We start from the raw sequence: 21,181 nt of genomic DNA on the forward strand, positions 1-21,181 counted from the left end.
TGACTGTCAGAAATCACTACCCCTAAATCCTTTCCTTCTGAAGTATTTGCTAACACAGTATCAACTTCCATCTGCCTGGAGACTGAGTTTGTTGCAATTTTTCATGCTCATGCTCAGTTTGCTCACTCAGTCCGTCAGATTTTGCAACAAAGAATTTCAAGATAAGAGGAATCAACCACCCTGAAAACTGGGCCAGAGCACCCGCTAAGGGAGGGCGTGATTATTCCTACTAGGGACCGAAAAGGAACGTCTCAGGTAGGAACTAATGTTCATTTTCTGTTACTGTGGTAGGAGCAACCACATGTGGAACAAATCCAATCTAGATCCCCTGGAGGTGGGGAACATTCGGGCCCACACTGGGAGGAGTGGAAACTACTCTTTGGAGAACCTTTTTGTCCAAAGGACATCTAAGGCATAAAGATCTATTTTATAGTGGTGAACAAAAGGAGAGTGGGATGACTAGGTAGCCCCCCTACAAATATCCAGGATAGAAGCTTGGGTACAAGCAGCTGAAATGGCCATACTTCAAGTAGAGTGTGCCATAATAAGTCCCGAAATGGGAGTGGTTTTTAGTTGATAAGCAGTGGCAATGCATGCCTTCAGCCAACACTCTATAGTAGAGGGGGACACCTTTCACCCCCTGATAAGGAACGAAGATAGCTTCCATACATCTAAAGGATTCCATCCATTTGATGTATCTGAAGAGGGCTCTTTTAGCATCCAAGGTATGTCATCATCTCTCCCGGGGATGAGAGGCTCCATGATAGAAATCAGGCAGAATAACCTCCTGGGCCCTATCGAACCAGGAATTTGCCTTGGGCAGAAAGGAAAAGTCCAACCACAGTACAACCCTGTCTGCATGGAAGGTACAGAGGTCTTCCTGCATGGACAGGGCAGCCAATTCCGAGATTTTTCGGGCAGAGATGATCGCCACCAGGAATATGACCTTAAAAGTCAGAAGTGGTGGTCTAAGGCTCTTTGACGCCTCCCTGCGTCTTTCTCCGCTGCTTCTGAGATGCTGGCAGACAAAGAAGTCTTAGGTCTGGTATGGCTGGCCCCTCTCTTGGAAGGGGGATTTGGAGCCCTTTTGTCTTGCCCCCTGGGTCTCACCGGCTTCATGGCGATCTGCCATTTTGTATCCTCCCGCCAAACCTTGTTACTTCGGCAACGCGAACTGAAATTTTGTCCCATGTATATGCAAGGGGAGCTTCCACCTCGTGAATGCCACTCTGAAGGGAAATGTCCTTGTAGCTTTCATCCAAAAGTCCAAATCGTGGCTACAGCTAATGGATAGTAAAATGGCGGCCGGGAAGGAAACGGCAGTTGCAAGCTCAGCAAACTGCCTTTGCAACCACAAGCAATGACTGAAAATAGGGCCCGGGGTCACCCTCTTCAGAGCGTGATTCAATATCAAAAGTCAGGGACTCCAAAGCCACTCGCTAGAGGGGAGAATCTTCATGTGGTCATCCCAGCGGACGACCTGCTCACACGCCTGTGGCTAATCAGAAGAAGGCAGGTGCCCGCAACGTCGGAGGACACCAATGGAGGGGACTACCCCTGGAAAGGAAGTGCGGTGGCAGCAGCCACTTCAAACGAGCTGGCCAGCTCGTTACTCACTGGCAGGAGCAGACAGACCGAAATCAGGGAAGTCTGCAAGTTTGACAGTCCTACCTGCTCCAAGTTCTTCCCCACCGTAATTTGTCAAGTTCAAAGAATTACAGCCACAATGTTAGAAACAGTGAACTTAGATCTGCTGAGGGAGAGAGAAAACTTCTCCTTGGCCCAACTGAGTTGCAAAAACTAACAAACCCAGGTGAATGAAGAGGGCATGACCAGAAAAAATTGCAACAAGCTCAGCCTCCAGGTGGATGGAAGTTGACACCCACATGTGGCTGCTCCTACTACAGTACCGGAAAAGCAAAATGTCTTCAAAGAAAAACAAGGAAGTCCATGTCACGGTTTGAGTGATTAATGTCCATTTGAACACTAACCCACCGCGGAGGTGATGGACTGAGAGCCCAGTCATTTCTCTTCAAAACAAGATTTATTTTTATTATAAAAGTACAAAAAAATATGTCCCGAGGGACAAAGTAATAAACACGTCTTCACATGATGGAGGTTAGAATTGGAAAGGAGAATAAAACAACAGAGCATGAAGAAGGATATGAGGTATGATGATGTGGCAGGATATTACATCATAATAGGAGGATCTTAAAGAAACACACACAGTTAACTATTTAATTACTGAATGTCTCTGGGGCTGTCAATATTCAGCGTGACAGTCCAGTCATAAAAAAGCACCTTAGGGACAACTATGACATGGATGACTGAGAATCTCCATAGACAAATTAGATCTAAAGTTGATTAATTTGTACAAGACTGTATTATATGCCTGCAGACACTGCTGTGATTTAACACATATTAAATAATGCTATTTTTCCTTTCTGATAAGCCCCAGTAACATTCCTCAGAAATTTCTGTATCTGGAATCAAACATTTTGAAATATAATCTATTATATTATGGCTTTTGAAAATAAATATTGTAACAAAATAATGTCTAACTTAACTTTACTAAGATACAGCGACTTAGTTTTCATTATGCACTACAGTTGTGGAGTAAACTTGGTCTTAGAAACAAATAAATTTAACTGAAAGTACCGTTGTACATACCTGAACGGTCTTCTCGCTGCACTGGAAGGAGAGCCCAACATGGGTAAATTACCAATCCTAAACTCAGTCTCTACCAATAGGATTGGTAATTTACCCATGTTGGACTCTCCTTCCAAGTGCAGTGGAGAATGGCCACCAAATTAACATCTGTAGCAATTATTTACACAGCAGAAGATTTGGCAGTATGATTATTCTATTAGTACAATCTGGCAGTATTAAATTTACTGTGCAAAAATTCATTTCATCTTTATGACATAAGGTAGGACATATACATCTTCCTAGGAGGCCTGACACTTGCAGCAATATGTTGTGTTTTGAAAACAACTGGAGGTTTTGCTTTTCAATCTAACTTGGTTAAATATTCTCCTAGTTTGAATCATTTAGTATTTAAGCTGTGAGGCACCATGACTAAAATTCAAGTTCCATAAGCTATGATTAACCATAACACTACTGGTTAAGTGGCATGTATTTACAATCACATCCAATTTTGTTACCACACATTGAATTACAGGTATAACTTGATACTGTTTGAAAAGTTCACAAAAGGATAACATTGTTGGAACTGATGATTTGTTATATTTTGCATACTATAATTTCCCTTCTTTTTAGAATAAAATATAATTTTAGTCCCTTCCTCCATTTGATAAGACCCTGACAATTGCAGAAATCCATAAAGAAAGCAAGTATCTCTTAATGTAAGCTATTACACCTGCTACGAAGCTTCTAGAAGGAAGAAAAGCCACACAGAGACCAGTAAGATATAGAATAGCTTCCATTATTCAGAAAATGGATGTGTTCTGAGCAGTTTTACCTACTATAATTTCTAACTTGAATTTATCAATAGATAGCATTGAATGAACACAGCTCACTTTTAAATTCAATTTTTGTTGCCTGTGAAAATTAACATATAAATGGAAGCATTTATATTTTTTGTATAGGATATGTTAAATTGCATGTATGCATTAAAATGGGTATAACTGTCAGCATAACAAAAGTTGATAAAATTGTTTTGGGCTGCAGTACTTATAACATGAGAAAGAAAAAGATAATACAAAATAATATCGAGGCTGAATTTTTGTAAATTATTTGAACAAAGTTAGATTCTTAAATATTAAAAATAATCACAATAGACCAATACTATGATTTTACTATGTTCATAATAATCTATTAAAAGATGATTGGTTACCTTAGGAGATTTAAGTTCACCTCGCCGCCAGTTAGTATCAATTCTGTGCTGTCTGATGTAAGCACTTTTCCAGGGGCTATGAATAAAGCCTGGTTTTATTACTTTTCTCCTCTTAATATGTAACGGTTCATCAATGCCTATATATTTTAAACAAACCCAAAATGATGTTAGGTGCACGTTTCATTACCCTCCTTTTCTAAAATGATAAACTATTGCCAATTGTGAAACATACATAGCGATGTCTCATGTGATTCTCATTCAACTCAAAACTATTCTACCCTCCATCCAATTTATCCTAGAGCTCTACCCTAGAATACCTATTTATTTACTTCTGTTATCTCAAATATCTCATTTAAACTTTTCAAATTAAAATTTTTACTATTCTCATTACAGCTGAGCTGCTGTTACTCATTTTCAAGCTTTATATATGACACACGAGGCACACATCTTTCTGTTCTTTGAATCTACAAACAAAAGATTCAGCTCTCAGGCAAATTCTAGAATTCCAGCCTCAAATACCAGATATTATTGGCTTGTCTGAATTAACATACCAGGTTAACATATATTTGGATTTGTATTGCTGGTGAACTATAAATATTCAACATAGTGATATTTTCATAAGCAAAGACATTTTTTCTATGAATCTCAGAAGATAATAATTTTATTTATTTATTTATTTATTTATTTATTTGATTTTATTGCCGCCCTTCTCCTTGGACTCAGGGAGGCTTACAACATGTCAGCAATAGCACTTTTTAACAGAGCCGGCATATTGCCCCCACAATCCGGGTCCTCATTTTACCCACCTCGAAAGGATGGAAGGCTGAGTCAACCTTGAGCCGGTGGTGAGATTTGAACCGCTGACCTACAGAACTACAGTCAGCTTCAGTGGCCTGCAGTACAGCACTCTACCTGCTGCGCCACCCCTTACCTTCTTCTCTGCACTTCTCTCTCCATAGAAGATTGTCTTCTGCCAGAATTCTCCAGTATCGACATGTTTGTGCTGCCTGCAGCAAGTCCTTGGGATCCAGGAATGAAAGCACATATAGAGCCAGCTACAAAAAAAAAAAAAAAAAAAGCGGAAGTTGAAACTCATTGAAAGAATTAGGTAATTTACTGGGCTTTATATATTCACTTGTATAATGGAGGAAAAAGTGATTATAACAAACACAACGTGCATCATGCCTGTATCTTCCCAACTTCTCCAAAAACCCAAGAAACAGCATTGAATTTTAGAGGCTTCTATAAATACTATTATTACTACTTCTACTTCTTCTACTACTGCTGCTGCTGCTGTAGAGTCCTTGGTACTCTTAACAAATAATTTTAATTATTTTCTTGCAGATATTTCAATTACCCTGCTGGGTAACATCAACATTATGAATGTGTATGGGGTTTGCTCCCGTATTAATAGTCAGTAGTCCACCAGTTTTAGTGAGGGTGTGGTTTTGTCCTTGCTAATTCTTTGATTAGGGCATTGTTTTCTGCTTGGTTGTTCCTCTGATGGAAATTCCAGTTTATCTGGTTTTAGCTGTTGGAAGGAATGTTTTACGATCTTTTTCAATTGTCTTGTTTGAATGGTGTGTAAATATGGTTTATATAGTGTCTACCTATGGCTGATTTGTCTGAATATTAAGCTTCCAGTAATTCCATAGTGTTTGTGGATTTAATTGGTCTACGATGCTCACCACCCAGCTTGCTCACAAGCCAATTGATAGGCAGCAGTCTATAAACCAGGAGATTTAGACATAAAATCAGTGATGTGATTCTTGAGCTGTCTCTCAGCCCTACCTACATATGCATACCACACACACAAAAGGTCGCTCGATTTTCCAGTTGAAATTGTGATTTAGTGAATCTATGTGTGGCGATATCAAGGAGTTTTTATAGTGTTGCTGAAATCAAGGAGTTTTTATAGTGTTGCTTTCATTGGAGGCGCTCTTCTGCCAAGCTCAGAGAACACCAAGGACTCCACCTTTCAAATCTGAGCTACATATATTCTCTGCTATTAGAGTCATATATTTTATTTATTTATTTGTATGTATGTATGTATGTATGTATGTATGTATGTATGTATGTATGTATGTGGTATATTGTTCTGAGTTCGGGTTTTGCCCCATGTAATATTTTGAGTGTTTTGGTGAAATCACATTCACCATCATCAGGCTGAAGTTGTAAGCTTACGAAACTTACAACTTCAGCCTGATGATGGTGATTGTGATTTCATCGAAACGTCGCATAGACACTCAAAATATTACACGGGGCAAAACCCGAACTCACAACTTAATTGGTTCCGGGAGGAGGTTCTTAAGGTGAAAAGTTTGTAAGACGAAACAATGTTTCCCATAGGAATCAATGGAAAAGCGATTAATGCGTGCAAGTCCAAAATTCACCCCTTTTGCCAGCCGAAGTGCCCGTTTTTGTGCTGCTGGGATTCCCCTGAGGCTCCCCTCCATGGGAAACGCCACCTCCGGACTTCCATTGCCAGCGAAGCGCCCATTTTTGTGCTGCTGGGATTCCCCTGCAGCATCACAAAAACATGGCAGTCCGGAGATGGGGTTTACCATGGAGGGGAGCCTCAGGGAAATCCCAGCAGCACAAAAAAGGGTTCTTCGCTGGCAACGGAAATCCAGAGGCAGGGCATCCCAGCGGCGGCGGTGGATTTGTAAGGTGAAAATAGTTTGTAAGAAGAGGCAAAAAAATCTTAAATCCCGGGTTTGTATCTTGAAAAGTTTGTATGATGAGGCGTTTGTAAGATGAGGCATTACTGTATATACACACACACACACACACACACACACACACACATATATATATTTGTATGCCGCCCCTCTCCGAAGACTCGGGGCGGCTCACAACATAATAAAAAACAATAAAACGCTGCAACAAATCTAACATTAAAAAAAAAAGATATTTAAAACCCCAGTAATTAAAAACCATGCGACATATACATACCAATATCTAAAATATAAAAGCCTTGGGGAAGTGTTTCAGTTCCCCCATGCCTGGCAATATAGGTGGGTCTTGAGTAATTTGCGAAAGACAAGGAGGATGGGGGAAGTTGATTCCAGAGGGACGGGGCCACCACAGAGAAGGCTCTTTCTCTGGGGCCCACCAAACGACATTGTTTGGTCGACGGGACCCGGAGGAGGCCAACTCTGTGGGACCTTATCGGCCGCTGGGATTCGTGCGGTAGAAGGCGGTTCCAGAGGTATTCTGGTCCAATGCCATGTAGGGCTTTAAAGGTCATTACCAACACTTTGAATATGTTAAATGCTTTAGAAAGCATGCAAATGGGAGATAATTGTATGTAACAAACCTCAATTAAGAAATGACTCTTTTTCTACATGAATGCCTACGACAACATGCCCTGCCCACCAGAGTCAGATAAAAACCTCTAAAAACTGCACAACTGTGTGGAAAAATAACTCCACAAAGCAAAAAGATATGATGCTGGAAGATCAGCCACTCAGGTCGGAAGGTGTCCAATATTTTACAGCAGCAACACAAAACACCAGAAAAAGGAAATAGACTGCTTATATGATATCATGCAATAAAATAGATACCCCCACAACTTTGTCCAAAAGTGCCTGACCACTCAACCCACTATAACCCAAATAACCCAAGGTATAAAAAGGATAACATTCCATACATAAAAAAACATTTCAGAAACAAGCAACAATTATAACCATACAACATCACCATACCACAAAAACCAAATAAAGCCCTCCAAAACATCTTAATTAAATGACCCAGGAGCCCAAGAATACAAACCAGGAGCCATTTATAACATAGAGTTGTGCTAGTGCTATCGCTATAGTGTAAGGAGTTTAAAGCCACCAAGTGGCACAAAGATAGAAAAGTAGTAGAGTATCCATGAATACCAAATGCATCAACAGGGGGATACAATCCAAGACCAGGGAAGTCTTAATATCACTCTACTACGCCCTGGTCAGACCACACCTGGAGTACTGTGTTCAGTTCTGGTCACCACACTTCAAAAAAGACATTGAAACTCTGGAGAAGGTGCAGAAAAGAGCAACCAAAATGATCAGGGGTCTAGAAACCAAGACTTACGAAGAGAGACTGCGGGAACTGGGCATGGATAGCCTAGAGAAAAGGAGGGCCAGAGAGGACATGATAGCAGTCTACAGGTATACGAGGGGTTGCCACAGAGAGGAGGGGATCACTTTATTCTCTAGGGCCGGAGGGCCGGACGAGGAACAACGGCTGGAAGCTGACTAAGGAGAGATTCAACCTGGAAATAAGGAAGAACTTCCTGACGGTCAGAACGATCAACCAGTGGAACAACCTACCAGCGGACGTTGTGAACTCCAATACTCTGGACATTTTTAAGAGGAAATTGGACTGCCATTTGGCAAGGATGCTATAGGGTTCCTGCTTAGGCAGGGGGTTGGACTTGATGACCCACACGGTCCCTTCCAACTCTAACAATAAATAAATAGCTGTCAGAAGATACATGAAAACTCCTTAATTTCACAACACATGGTCACATTCAACCATAAGTTTGAATTGGGAAACATCTAAGGTAAATCCAAAAAGGATAGGGAATTCCTGAAAGATTGAGATTCAGACAAATCACCCATCAACCGAAACAGAGAAATATTTACTTTCCATTAAAAGAGACAGTAAGAAGAAGGAAACAAAACACTAGGACACATCCTCTTCAGTAGCCAACATCCAAATAAGCAGAGATTAATACTAGATAAACACTTAAGCAGAGAATAATACCCTAATCAAGATACTACCAAGGGCTATGGGGACGACATATCTCCACCAAAACTGGTAGGGTAAGCTACTGAATGTTAATCAGGAACAAATCCATACTCACTCACATTGAGGATGTTACCCAGATGGGTAATGAAACTTCTGCAACCAATCATGGTCAGAATCCACAGTTCAACCATGAACTACATACTGTCTCCTCTATTGGTCCTACTGATGTATTTCAAATCACCAAGTTACAATAAAAATAATAAAATAGTAGAACAAACTATAATTTCTGAGAATCATAAGTGGAATTTCTATGTAAATAATAATTAGAGTTGAAGACTTAATTTAAACCAATGGATTTGATAAGAATGGTTTCTGAGGAAAACAGGTTGCAGCATAACTGCACAATATAATCTGTGGTTCTAATTAATTTGCTGAAAATAAATGACATTTCATTTATGAGGTGATCCTGGGTTGTGAAACTCTCAATATTATATTGCCATATTTGTTTAATGAAGCATTATATATTTTGGTCTCCTTGATTTAATCAAAAATATTTATAGTTCTGCACTTCAATTTTCTTCAGTTCTTAATTTGGTAATTTATACTCTGTAAAATGTGCATATTTATATTTAAGTCCTGAATGTCCTAAATAGTATTGAGATATTTTAACACAAATTCAAAGCAATTATGTAAAGAAAAAATGAGATGATTGGGAGAAAAAAGTACATAAATGAAAAAATATAAAAGAAGAAACTAATATTTTACACTGAAATCATAAAAATGGAACAAAATCATTCTGAGAATTAGGACAAATTATAAGTAAAGGTATAGTTTTAAATCTGCTTTATTTTATTTTAGTAGTTCTAAAATAAAACTGTAAAGTCTAAAACTCTAAACAATTCCACTTTAAGATATATTTATGAGTGCAAGGAGAGTAACTCAGAACAAATTCAAAATATTTCTGAACTAATCATAATTCTATTTTCTCAGTTGCAGGCTGGTTTGGAAAATCAGAGTTAGTGGCCATTAGAAATTCCTCTTGGATATAAAATGACCAAATGGATCCAAAATGAAAGGTACATTTTTAGACAACAAGGGGAATACTGTGAATACAATCTACCTCAATTTGAGCAAAGTTTCTGACAACACCTCATCTGAGATGAAAGGCTGGGAAAGATATATGATGATATATAACTATGAAGGTGAACCTGTGGCACATGAGCCACAGATGGCATACAGAGCCCTCTCTGTGGGCATGCGAGTCATTGCCCAGCTCAGTTCCACTGTGAATGCGCCTCCCTCCGGCCAGCTAATTTTTAGGTATCTGCTGTGGATGTGCATCCCCAGGCTGTGGAGACTTTTCTAGAGCCTCTGGGAGGACAAAAACAGCCTCCCCCAAGTTCTGGAGCCCCCCCCCCCCCCCGGAGCCTGGAAATGGGCACATTTATCCAGTCATCTATCATGAAATCAAGGAGCACCTTTGTTATTTAAAAAGTCCTTCAAATGCAAATTTGCCTTACTGCTTTATGTCTGGCTCTTCTGCACTTATGTTTGCTCTGACCCCAATAGCGATACCAAGACTTAAGTAGCATAGAACTGTTGCAAAATACTACAGATTTAATATCTTGAATTACGCTGTTGTGACTGGATTAACATTTTGAAAAAACTCAAAATAATAAATGAATAATTTGAAGGTAAATGCTATCCAGATAATGGATACTTTTTCCAGCCCCTGCTGTTTTTCCTATACTCCATGTCCAGAATATGGCTGCCGGATCTCCATCGAAACTATTTACCTACCATAGGACTCACCAGTAAATTATTTTGTGCAATGAATCAATTTGTTACATGTTCATGGATCACTTTACATAATGGCCGAGGGCTACTTATATAGCAGGGGTTCCCAACCCCCCAGGCCACTACCAAGTTGTGGCCTATTTGCAACTGAGCAGCACAAGCGGCAGGCTGGAATGTATACAGTGTTCCCTCGCTTTTCGCGGGGGATGCGTTCCGAGACCGCCCGCGAAAGTCGAATTTCCGCGAAGTAGAGATGCGGAAGTAAATACACTATTTTTGGCTATGAACAGTATCACAAACCTTCCCTTAACACTTTTAAACCCCTAAATTGCAATTTTCCATTTCCTTAGCAACCATTTAGATTATTACTCACCATGTTTATTTATTAAAGTTTATTTAAAAAAAATTATTAAAAGCAGACAAAAGTTTGGTGATGACATATGACATCATCGGGTGGGAAAAACCGTGGTATAGGAAAAAACCCCACGAAGTATTTTTTAATTAATATTTTTGAAAAACCGTGGTATACATTTTTCGCGAAGTTCGAACCCGCGAAAATCGAGGGAACACTGTATACACATGCACTCAGCTCAATTTGCAGAAGTCGAGCTGTCTGTGCATGTGCACCAGCCTGCCACTTGCTCAAATTGAGTGGCATTCACGCATGTGCACCAGCCCACTACTTGCAAGTCCCAATTCCCCTCTTCCTCCCACACACAATCAGGCCGCCAAGCTGCAAAGGTTGTGGGCCTCTAATGTAAACAATGTTGAATTTCTAAAGGTTACTTTTAAGAGTGATTAATAGAAACTGGAGGGCTCCGAGTTCTATTCCCATCTTAAGCACAAAGCTAGTTAGCTGACCTTGGGGCTGCCACTCTCTTTCAACCCTAGGAAGAAGACAATTGCAAGGTGCTTCTGAAAAACCTTGCAAAAAACTGCAGGGACTTGTCCAGGCAGCTACCAAGAGTAAAACTCTCTAGATAAACCACACCTGACTCTTGCTTGGGAAGATGTTAGGTAATTGGGTAGTTGATATGCTGAAAGGGGGAAAAAAGGCTTCTATCAAGCTCCCAACACTGGATATGGAACTGGTTAATTGCTATAATAAGCTTTTCAAATGAGAACATATAATTGTTATAAATCCAGGCTACTCACCTTCTCCATTTCCTATGTCAAGACTATCACTTGGTCAAAGACCACGAAACACATACTTGGGAATTATTAATATATCCCTCTATATTCAATTTGATCTTCATAACATGAGACAAGACAATGTTCCATCCCATAATTAAGTCTGAATCAATATTAGTTAAGTAAGCATTCCTTAAGCTGAATAACAAAATTGAAGACATTGCTGGAAAACAGATAGTAAAGTTGGGAAACAGAGTGGAATGCAGCAATCTGAATTACTTTTCTTTAGGCCAAAATTATTATCTTTTTGCACCATAATACCAGCCCTCTCTGTACTTTTCTTTCCCTATGCACACTGCCACAAAACATAGGACCTCATATATGTTTAGATTGTTCAGTTTCCTGAAATATAGTATAGGTGATGGAAATGATTAAAAATACAAACAACCAAACAACATCTATCCTGATAGGATGAATGTAGCTGTTCAAAACTGACTAATGATTTTTAAAATCCATCAGAACAGGATAATATACTGTTAACTTTGGCATTAGAATTTGCCAAAAAAATATTGGGATTGGGAGGGGAAAGGCATGTGACAAATAAGCCTACACTCAAAATTATACATGATTCTCATTGAAATATTTTTCAACCCTACTTTCAGATTGGCAAAGGAAAAAAAACCAATTAATTGAAACATAAAGCATTCTTTGGAAAATGGTCAACTAAAAAAATGATTAAGAGCTACTTGTTCACTTAATCTTTCCTTTCTAATTAATAATTAGCACATGTATTCCCTGTGACAACTTCACTAATATTCTTCAAAGACACACTAGACATCCTTCTATGAGAATTTTAGGTAAACCAAACATTTAATTTTTAGGCAAAAGATTTGAAGAAATAATAGTATGGTCTTCTATTTAAGCAAAATTATTTTAACTAGAGTGCAGTTTAATCTAGCAATAATGATTTACCTATTTCTGGGGCTTTACCAACTATACCTGTGAATTGGGTGGCATTTTCCCAGTCAAAGCTAGCTCATAATATGCTTTTATTTCCTGGTCAATATACTCTTTTCCTGGATTGGGAGGCCCTACTCATGATCACTCATGCCTTAGTTCCCTCCTCCCTAAAATCACTGCAATATGTTCAACATGAAACTATCCTTGAAGACCACTCAGAAACTACAAACTGTTACAGTATGATTGGCGCTAGCAGTAACATAGTACCCTCCTATAACAGTATCACAGGTAGTCCTTGACTAACAATCATTTGTTTAGGAACCATTCAGTTACAATGGCACTCCACTGAAAAAAATGACTAACAATTGGTCCTTACAACCTATGACTGTTGCAGCATCCCATGGTCTCATGATCAAAATTCAGGCACTTGGTAAGTGGCATACATTTACAATGGTTGAAGCATCCTATAAAGCCCTTCATGGCACTAGTCCAGATTATCTCCGGGACCGCCTTCTGCCGCACGAATCCCAGCGACCAGTTAGGTCCCACAGAGTGGGCCTTCTCCGGGTCCCGTCAACTAAACAATGTCGTTTGGTGGGACCCAGAACCCAGGGGAAGAGCCTTCTCTGTGGCAGCCCCGGCCCTCTGGAACCAACTCCCCCCAGTGTCTGTCAAGCAAAGTCAAGGTTGAAGTCAGATTTGCTTAATGACTGCATGATTCACTTAACACCTTCAGTGATTTGTGGCAAGTGAGAGTCATAAAATCTCATTGAACAACCCCTTTGGTTAAGAAATGAAATTCTGGTCCCAAATGTGGTTGTAAATTGAGGACTACCTGTATACTGTACAAGTCGTATTAGTTATTAGTAGACTTGTGAACTCAATTCAAGGTGCTAACATGTCCTGCATGATATAGAAGCAGTACTTGTTGTATCCTTTTATGTCTGTTCATTTGATAATATCCAACATCACCAGTATCTTTGGGTGTCATCTATTAAACAGTGTCAGCTCATGAACTGTGCTTTTCTCTGTCATTGTATATACCCTCTGGAACATTTCCTTCAACATCTACACAAACCCAATTTTATTTGCCTTCAAGAAAGAGCTGAAGACCAGGCTCTTTCTGCAGTGACTGAGATAAGGCACGTAGAATGCCCTTTAGTATGGTTGGATATTTTGTTATTGTCTACCCACTCTCCCCCGCATGGTTATAAGAATTTTATTTTAACTGTTCTGTTTTAAAACTTATGAGCTAACCAGGTGATGTATGAATAGGGGCCCATAAAAACTGAACAAATGAATTGTCTCTGTTTAAGATGGCAATAAAGATTTATTTATTTGAATAAATAGCTTTTCTATATACTTAGTTCAAGGAAAATTGTAACAAACTCTACAAGAGATTATATTACACAAAATGAAACTAGTCCCCCACAGGAAATATTATATGCAACCTTCAGGGAAGCTAAATGCCAACAACAAATAAAGTATTTAATGTAAATTATTTAACATTAGTTGCAAAGCTTTTAAAAAAACCCTACAAATAAAACTGACCATAACAAAAAGTAAGTTAGTCAATGAAATAAAGTCATTGGTCTGGCGAGCATTTTTATTTAAGCTAAGAACTACAGTACATTATTAAATCATAACAAATCATCCAGACTTTTTTTTTAACACCAATTAACAATATTATGCTGAAAATATTGATGACTATAATTAGTTAGGAAATGCTTAAGGATGGTAAATGGTAGATTATATAGTCAAACAGTACACAGAGCCCAATGTTGAATAAGAATTCTCACCTCTTTGGGGAGCAAGGAAATGAAATCTCTTTGAAACTGGGGTTCGATCACCTGCATCATATGCTTCACTTGGGTAGGCTCACAACTATCAATCAATTCATCTAAGGCAAGCAATTTCTCTGGTCCACTCCAGCTCTGAGAGATATAAAATTGCATTTACTTCTCATAGTATTGTTTCAATAAACTGCACTTAGTGCATAATGAACTCTTGAAGTAAAAAAAAATATTTATTCTTATTATTTTTAATCAATTCAGTCAGCTATCTCCAGTGGACTTAGGGTAGAGTACAATTAATAAACCAAAAACAGCCAAGAAATATTACATCAACAGGCATTGTAGACTGAAATACTCTGCTAATAAATTGTACGATATAAAACAAGGGCCATTAAATATGACAAATATCAACCCCAGGTTGGGACTACAGCCAGGTTTTCAAGGCTTTGTGGAACCCTAAGAAAGATTACTAAAATTACTAAAACCTAACAGGTATGCTTAAGAGAACCAGTTTGATATAATGGTTAAGGAAGAAGACAGGGAAAAAAAACCCAGGAGTCCACAGTTCTAGTCCCATCTTAAGCACAAAGGCAGATGATGACATTGGGCCAGTCAATCTCTCTTAGCCCTAAGAAGGTAGCAAGGGAAAGCTAATTCTGAAATCTTGCCAAGAAAACTACAGGGGAGAGGGTCATCCTATTCTCCAAAGCATTTGAAGGCAGGACAAGACGTAATGGATAAAAATGTATCAAGGGGAAATCCAATCTAAAACTATGGAGCAATTTCCCGACAGTGTGAACTATTACTCAGTGAAATGGCCTGTCTTCAAAAGTTGAGGTTTTAAAGAAGAGATTGAACTGCAGTTTGTACCAAATGGAGCATGGGTGTACACTATCGCATATGCCCGAGTACCCACACCTATAATTCAATGCCTGGGGAGGGCGAAAACAGCTTCCTCCACTCCACAGAAGACCTTTGGAGGCTGAAAATGGCCTGTTTCCCAATTTCTGGTGGGCCCAGTAGGCTCATATTTCACCCTCCCCGGGCTCAAAGGCTTCCTTGGAGCTGTGGGAGGATAAAAATGTCCTCTACCATCCTCCTGGAGGCTCTCTGGAAGGCAAAAATGCCCTCCAGAGCCTCTGAGTGGGCCAAAAACCAGCTATCCGGCACACAGATGCATATTGGAGTTGAGCTAGGGCAACAACTCCTGTGCCAGCAGATATGGCTCTGCGTGCCACCTGTGGCACCCGTGCCATAGGTTCGCCATCAGTGGTATAGTGTCTCTTGCTTGAGCAGGGGATTGGACTCGAAGACCTCCAAGGTCTCTTGCAACTTTTTTATTCTGTTTTATTATCGATTCCTGGAGTTAGTTAGCAATGGAAAATGCTACATATTCAGTCTTTAAAATATACAGTGGTACCTCTACTTAAGAACACCTCTACTTAAGGACTTTTCTAGATAAGAACCGAGTGTTCAAGATTCTTTGCCTCTTCTTAAGAACCATTTTCTACTTATGAACCCAAGCCCGGAAAATTTTCCCAGGAAATTTGAGAGCGGCACGAAGGCCCAGCCAGTTTCCTGCCATTCCCCCTGGGTTTCTCTCTCTGGCACAGTGTATGGGAGGCAGCCTTGCGCCGGGTGTATGGGAGGTGCATGCTCCTCCTTGCTGCCTCAAAGTCCCTCTTTTTTTTTTAAGCCTTAAAAGTTTGAATTTTTTTAAAATTTCCCACACCTTGCCTTTCTCTTTCAGCAATGACTGTCCTTTTCCTCTTCCTCCTCCTCCTCCCACCCAAATTCTGAGCTTTTCTTTCTTTCCTAATGGGTTTGCATGCATTATTTGCTTTTACATTGATTCCTATGGGGAAAATTGCTTCTACTTACAAACTTTTCTACTTAAGAAACTGGTAACGGAACAAATTAAGTTAAGTAGTTACCACTGTATTTCCTTAAACATGAGTCTGCAAATTATACTGATAAGCATATATTGCTATATTGTATAATTCAACAATCCAAAAGTATCATTTGAGATTTAGGGACACGCAATTTGCTCACTAGCTGCAAATAAGGTCATTCTTATATGGAGACAGAAAATAATTTAATGATATTTAAATCCCTGATGGTTAAGTATTTTATATACAGTACTTGTTTTGACTTGTATGAAAATTCTGCTGACAATTAGCTGACAAAATACCTGAACATGCAAGATACTACTGACATTTCCTTATAATTAAGATACATATTAATGATTGAATCAGCTTGCCCTCCTAAGCTGTAAAATAGGATTAACAATTAACAATTAACAATCCTATTTAAAGTTTGCCACAATAAATTGCTTTCTCTTTGTGATTATCCAATTTTCTAATGTCTATTAAAGATAAACAATTATGTTTCTATGTATCATGGGAATTCTCTATACATTTTTTTTTTTTTTGCCAAATCTGACACTGTCAGTTAGTTCTGAACATCTCAGGAATGCTGGAGTGTTCCTCAATTATGGTCTGCTCATCCTAGAAATAAATCAGTATTTCTTGCTTTGTTATATACTGTCCAGAACCTCGTGACACTTTTAAAAAAAATATTTATTTCAAGAAAGTTGCATTAGGATGCGATTTTTAGGAATCAGATATCCTACATGGGACATTTTCTAACATATTTAGGGAATTAAAACATGCATGCAGTTTTAATAATTTGCATTTTTGTTCTTCAATAATATGCATGTTCATTGTTTGACTATATTTTTAAAAGTATTTTGGAATTATATAATTAAGCTTATTCAAGAAATATTAATTTTATTATTATTATTCACTTATTTTATAACAATTCAGCATAGCTAACAAGTTTTTAAAGTCTCATGCTTGGAAATAGCTAATATTGTATATTACATGCTGATCTGATACTTTAAATATTAAATGGTAGTAATTATATTCAAATACACTAAACAAATTAAAATTACAACATGCTAATTTCTATGGGTGGATGTTATTGCATTTAATCTTTTTTTTAAACCAGTACTATACATAATGTTTTCTATAGTAAGTGGGTTTTTTAAAAAAAAATTAACACACTTAATTTAATGCATCCATACAGGACCAATTAAATTTGTACTGCATTATAATTTAATGTTTGACTTTGAAATTTAATAAAGATGATCAAAGAGGCATGATGGTTCAATGGCTTTAAAGATGCTGGAGAAAGTATGGGCTCTAGTGGTTCAAGTCCTACCACTGCATGACAGGATGAGTTCACATCACTTGCCTCAGCTCCTGCTATGCTAGCAATTCGATAGTACAGTGGTACCTCTATTTACAAACTTAATTCATTCCGTGACCAGGTTCTTAAGTAGAAAAGTTTGTAAGAAGAAGCATATTTTTCCATAGGAATCAATGTAAAAGCAAATAATATGTGTGATTGGGGAAACCACAGGGAGGGTGGAGGCCCTATTTTCTCCCAGGAGATTCCTAGAGAGGCCCCGTGGAGGCTTCTCCCCACCTTTTCCGGCCCTATTTCCTCCCAGAAGATTCCTAGAGGGGCCCCACGGAGGCTTCTCCCTGCCTTTTCCGGTTACAGTTTTGGAGACTCAGGTTTGTAAGTGGAAAATGGTTCTTAAGAGGCAAAAAAATCTTGTAAACACGGTTCTTATCTAGAAAAGTTCGCAAGTAGAGGCATTCTTAGGTAGAGGTACCACTGTATATAAATGTGGTGGGAAAATAAATGTTTTTGTGTTTCACCACATGCTCTCCAATGAGTGTGATGTCATACTGCCCACATGACGATAAAAACATTTTCAGACAGCAGTGGCTTAATGGACTAGAAATGGAGATGAGCACCGCCCCCTAAGGTCAGCTGCAACTTGCAGATAAAACCCGTAGGTTTAAAAGATTTTAAAACCTTTTGTAAATGTTGCCTTTATATTATTATAATAAAAAGACTGGGAAAAAGGAAAGAAGAGCAGAATACACACCTCACAATATTTCAAAAGAAGAGAGAAAAATAAAGTGCTATAATTTTGTAGTGAAATATTCTGCATTTGTTCTAATAGATTCACAAAAAGGTATTCTGAAGGTATTACAATTAGCTAATTAAAGAAACTTATTATTACCTGAAACATTTTTAGCCATTCCTGAAGCCCAGTTGGTGGTTGGATAGATGTAATGCGACGGCGTTGCTGTCCTTGACCATTGGCTGCTCTCAGATCTCCAAATGTAGTTGGTGTTGCTGAACAAGGCACAAGTCCAGTAGTGCTATGGCAGGAAGAATAATTAATTCAGATTCCAGAAATATTTATTTATATCAAATATAACATTTCTTTTAGCAAGTTCAATCCTAATTATTTAAGCAAATTTCATTGCCCAATCCCATCTCCTTTTCAAATTCACTTTTTCATATTTTATAAGGCTATGAAATTTCCAAAAAAAGCGGCATCTATAAAATTAAAAAATTAACAAAATGTAAATCAAGTTCAGCTTAATTTATTGAAGGAATGTTATTCAAAAATGAGGAATCTGAAGTATTACTTTAGATATATCAAAGGGTTTACACTGATTCACTAATATTTTTGAATTTCAGTTACATAGTCCAATTATTTTAAATCTCACAATCCCTGGTGTTTATATATCAGTTTATGATTATTTGGGCATTGCAAGGTAATATGCTGAAACTTAGCCATAAAACCTCAAAGTGAATTCATATGGAAAGTGCAAAAAAAATAAGAGCAAAAACATAGCTACTGAGAATTAAAGAGAACAACGCTATACACAGAAAACTTGATTTTTCATAGAGCAACAAACAAATATACACTCCCTTCAGATGCACATTGAAAAGCAAAAGCAAATAAACCAATAAAACTTTTGAAAACATGTCAGGCAGAATGAGTACATCAAGTTATCGTGGGGTGATGACTGTCCACTGAAAACAGAATGGTAAAAACAGTGAGGAGCAAAATACCTAGTTGAGTATTTTACAGCTTATAATATGCTTGGAAAGACAGAGGGCTGGCAATACTACCCAAAGTAGAAGCATAACACACAAATATTTTATTGCTTTACTTGTGAATAATTAATATACAAGTGGTACTGTGGCCATCATTATGTAACTGCACCGCTGAGTAATTCAACTTTCTCTTTTTCCTTCTCCCTTTACAGCTAAATCTGTTCTGGATTGTTCAGAAAATATAATTTTAGAATTATCTTTATATAAATATTAATCAAAACTAAAAATAAATTTTTAATCATTTTCCAGGTTAAAAGTACAGGTAGTTCTCGACTTACAACCCCAACTGAGCCAAAATTTCTATTGTTGAGACATTTGTTAAGTGTGTTTTGGCCCATTTTATGACCTTTCTTGTCTCAGTTGTTAATTAAATCATTGCAGTTGATAAATTAGTAACCCAGTTGTTAAGCGAACCTGGCTTCCTCATTGACTTTGCTTGTCACACAGTATAAATACGAACCAGTTGCCAAGTATCTGAATTTCGATCACATAATCATGGGGAAACTGCAAAGTTGCAACTGTGAAAAAATGGTCATAAATCACATTTTTCAGTACTGCTGCAACTTTGCATGGTCACTAAATGAACTGTTGTAAGTCAAGGACCGCCTGTATTAAAAAGTAGAGCTAGGAAAATATTCAAGTTTTAAAATAATTTTAACCTCCATGTATGGTACGTTGTTCATTACAAACATATGGACTTGCCTTTGAACAGGCTAAATTATGAAAAATACTTAGCAAAATGTCTGAATAGCAATAATTTTTGCTTAGAAATTCAAAGCTTGAACTCAGTTTTTCTAATCAGTGCATTTATTGCTAACATACTTTTGAATACATAGCTGCTGACTTATTTCCTTTCCGGTTCTTCTAAGATTACTATAGGGCTAAATATTTGAAAAACATTTGTACAGGAATATTTAAAATGTATTTAAAAGAAAAACGGAGGTATAGTTTTCTATTTTCAAGTATTTACAATTAGAAAGACTGTCAGGAAGTAGGGCTAAGGAAAAAATACCTTCTACTTCAGAGACTAGTTAGGGAGACCAGAAGTCAAAAACATTCAAGATGGATCAATTAACCGCTTCAGTGTATAAGAAAGCTTTTTGTATTTAACAGTAGTATTTTATTTATTTATTTATTTATTACTTAGATTTGTATGCCGCCCCTCTCCGAAGACTCATTTTTCAATACATTCTCCTATTGAAAGCAAAATTAGGATCTAATGTCTAATAAGGATGGCATTAGAGTGCAAATTATTTGATTTTTCATTGTTAAATAAATTGAATAATAAAATAATCTTAAGATTATAATAAGAATTCATTTGTATTAACTATTATTTTCATTTGTCTAATAAAAATTCAAGGAACTTTGGATTTCATAGATACAGGTTACTAAATGATATGAAATCAATTCCAAACATTCCGTCCGTAATTCAAATCCAAAAAGTAACATTGCCTCATACTTATATCGTCTTCAAAAATGCATTGTTTTATAGGAGTATCTATAATATGTCCCCTCCAAAATAGAAACAATTAGAGCAGATTATGCTAGAATGAAGAAGTTCCCATATTTTTAATGTTAACTTCAGACTCAATTTAAGTCCAGTCACACTTTTGTAAGCTGGGGATGGCAGGGGGGAGCAGGGGAGAAGGGTCATACAAATATTTATCTTTTTTTTTTCTGCTGCCCATCTTGCAGTTCAGGAAATTCTGAGTATGATAGATAATTTTTTTAAAAAAATTCTTAAAGTTAGCAGTGTTGAAGGCCTAATTATGAATAACATATAAATGAATAAATTTCAATTCATAAAGCAAATAATGTATATTTAAATAATAGATAAATAGCCTGTTAAAGCAAGTTTTACAGTGATGCAGATTTGTACATGACAAAATGCTGCAGAACTGTATTTAGTTGTTATGGC

The 21,181-nt window shown here is 37.7% G+C and overlaps 1 protein-coding gene across 4 annotated transcripts in view; it reads right to left on the minus strand.

The window, feature by feature from the left end:
• The window catches only part of FBXW7 (F-box and WD repeat domain containing 7), a 135,401-nt gene that overhangs the window by 20,355 nt on the left and 93,865 nt on the right, over positions 1-21,181 (minus strand). For all 4 annotated transcript variants that reach the window (XM_070757820.1, XM_070757821.1, XM_070757822.1 and 1 more), the window contains 4 exons: positions 18,374-18,515; positions 14,281-14,415; positions 4,788-4,911; positions 3,857-3,993 (listed from right to left, as the gene is read on the minus strand). In XM_070757820.1, coding sequence (XP_070613921.1) covers positions 3,857-3,993; positions 4,788-4,911; positions 14,281-14,415; positions 18,374-18,515 — 538 coding nt within the window. The remainder of the gene's footprint in view (positions 1-3,856; positions 3,994-4,787; positions 4,912-14,280; positions 14,416-18,373; positions 18,516-21,181) is intronic.

Source organism: Erythrolamprus reginae, chromosome 7, assembly GCF_031021105.1.
Source record: "Erythrolamprus reginae isolate rEryReg1 chromosome 7, rEryReg1.hap1, whole genome shotgun sequence".
NCBI lineage: Eukaryota > Metazoa > Chordata > Lepidosauria > Squamata > Dipsadidae > Erythrolamprus > Erythrolamprus reginae.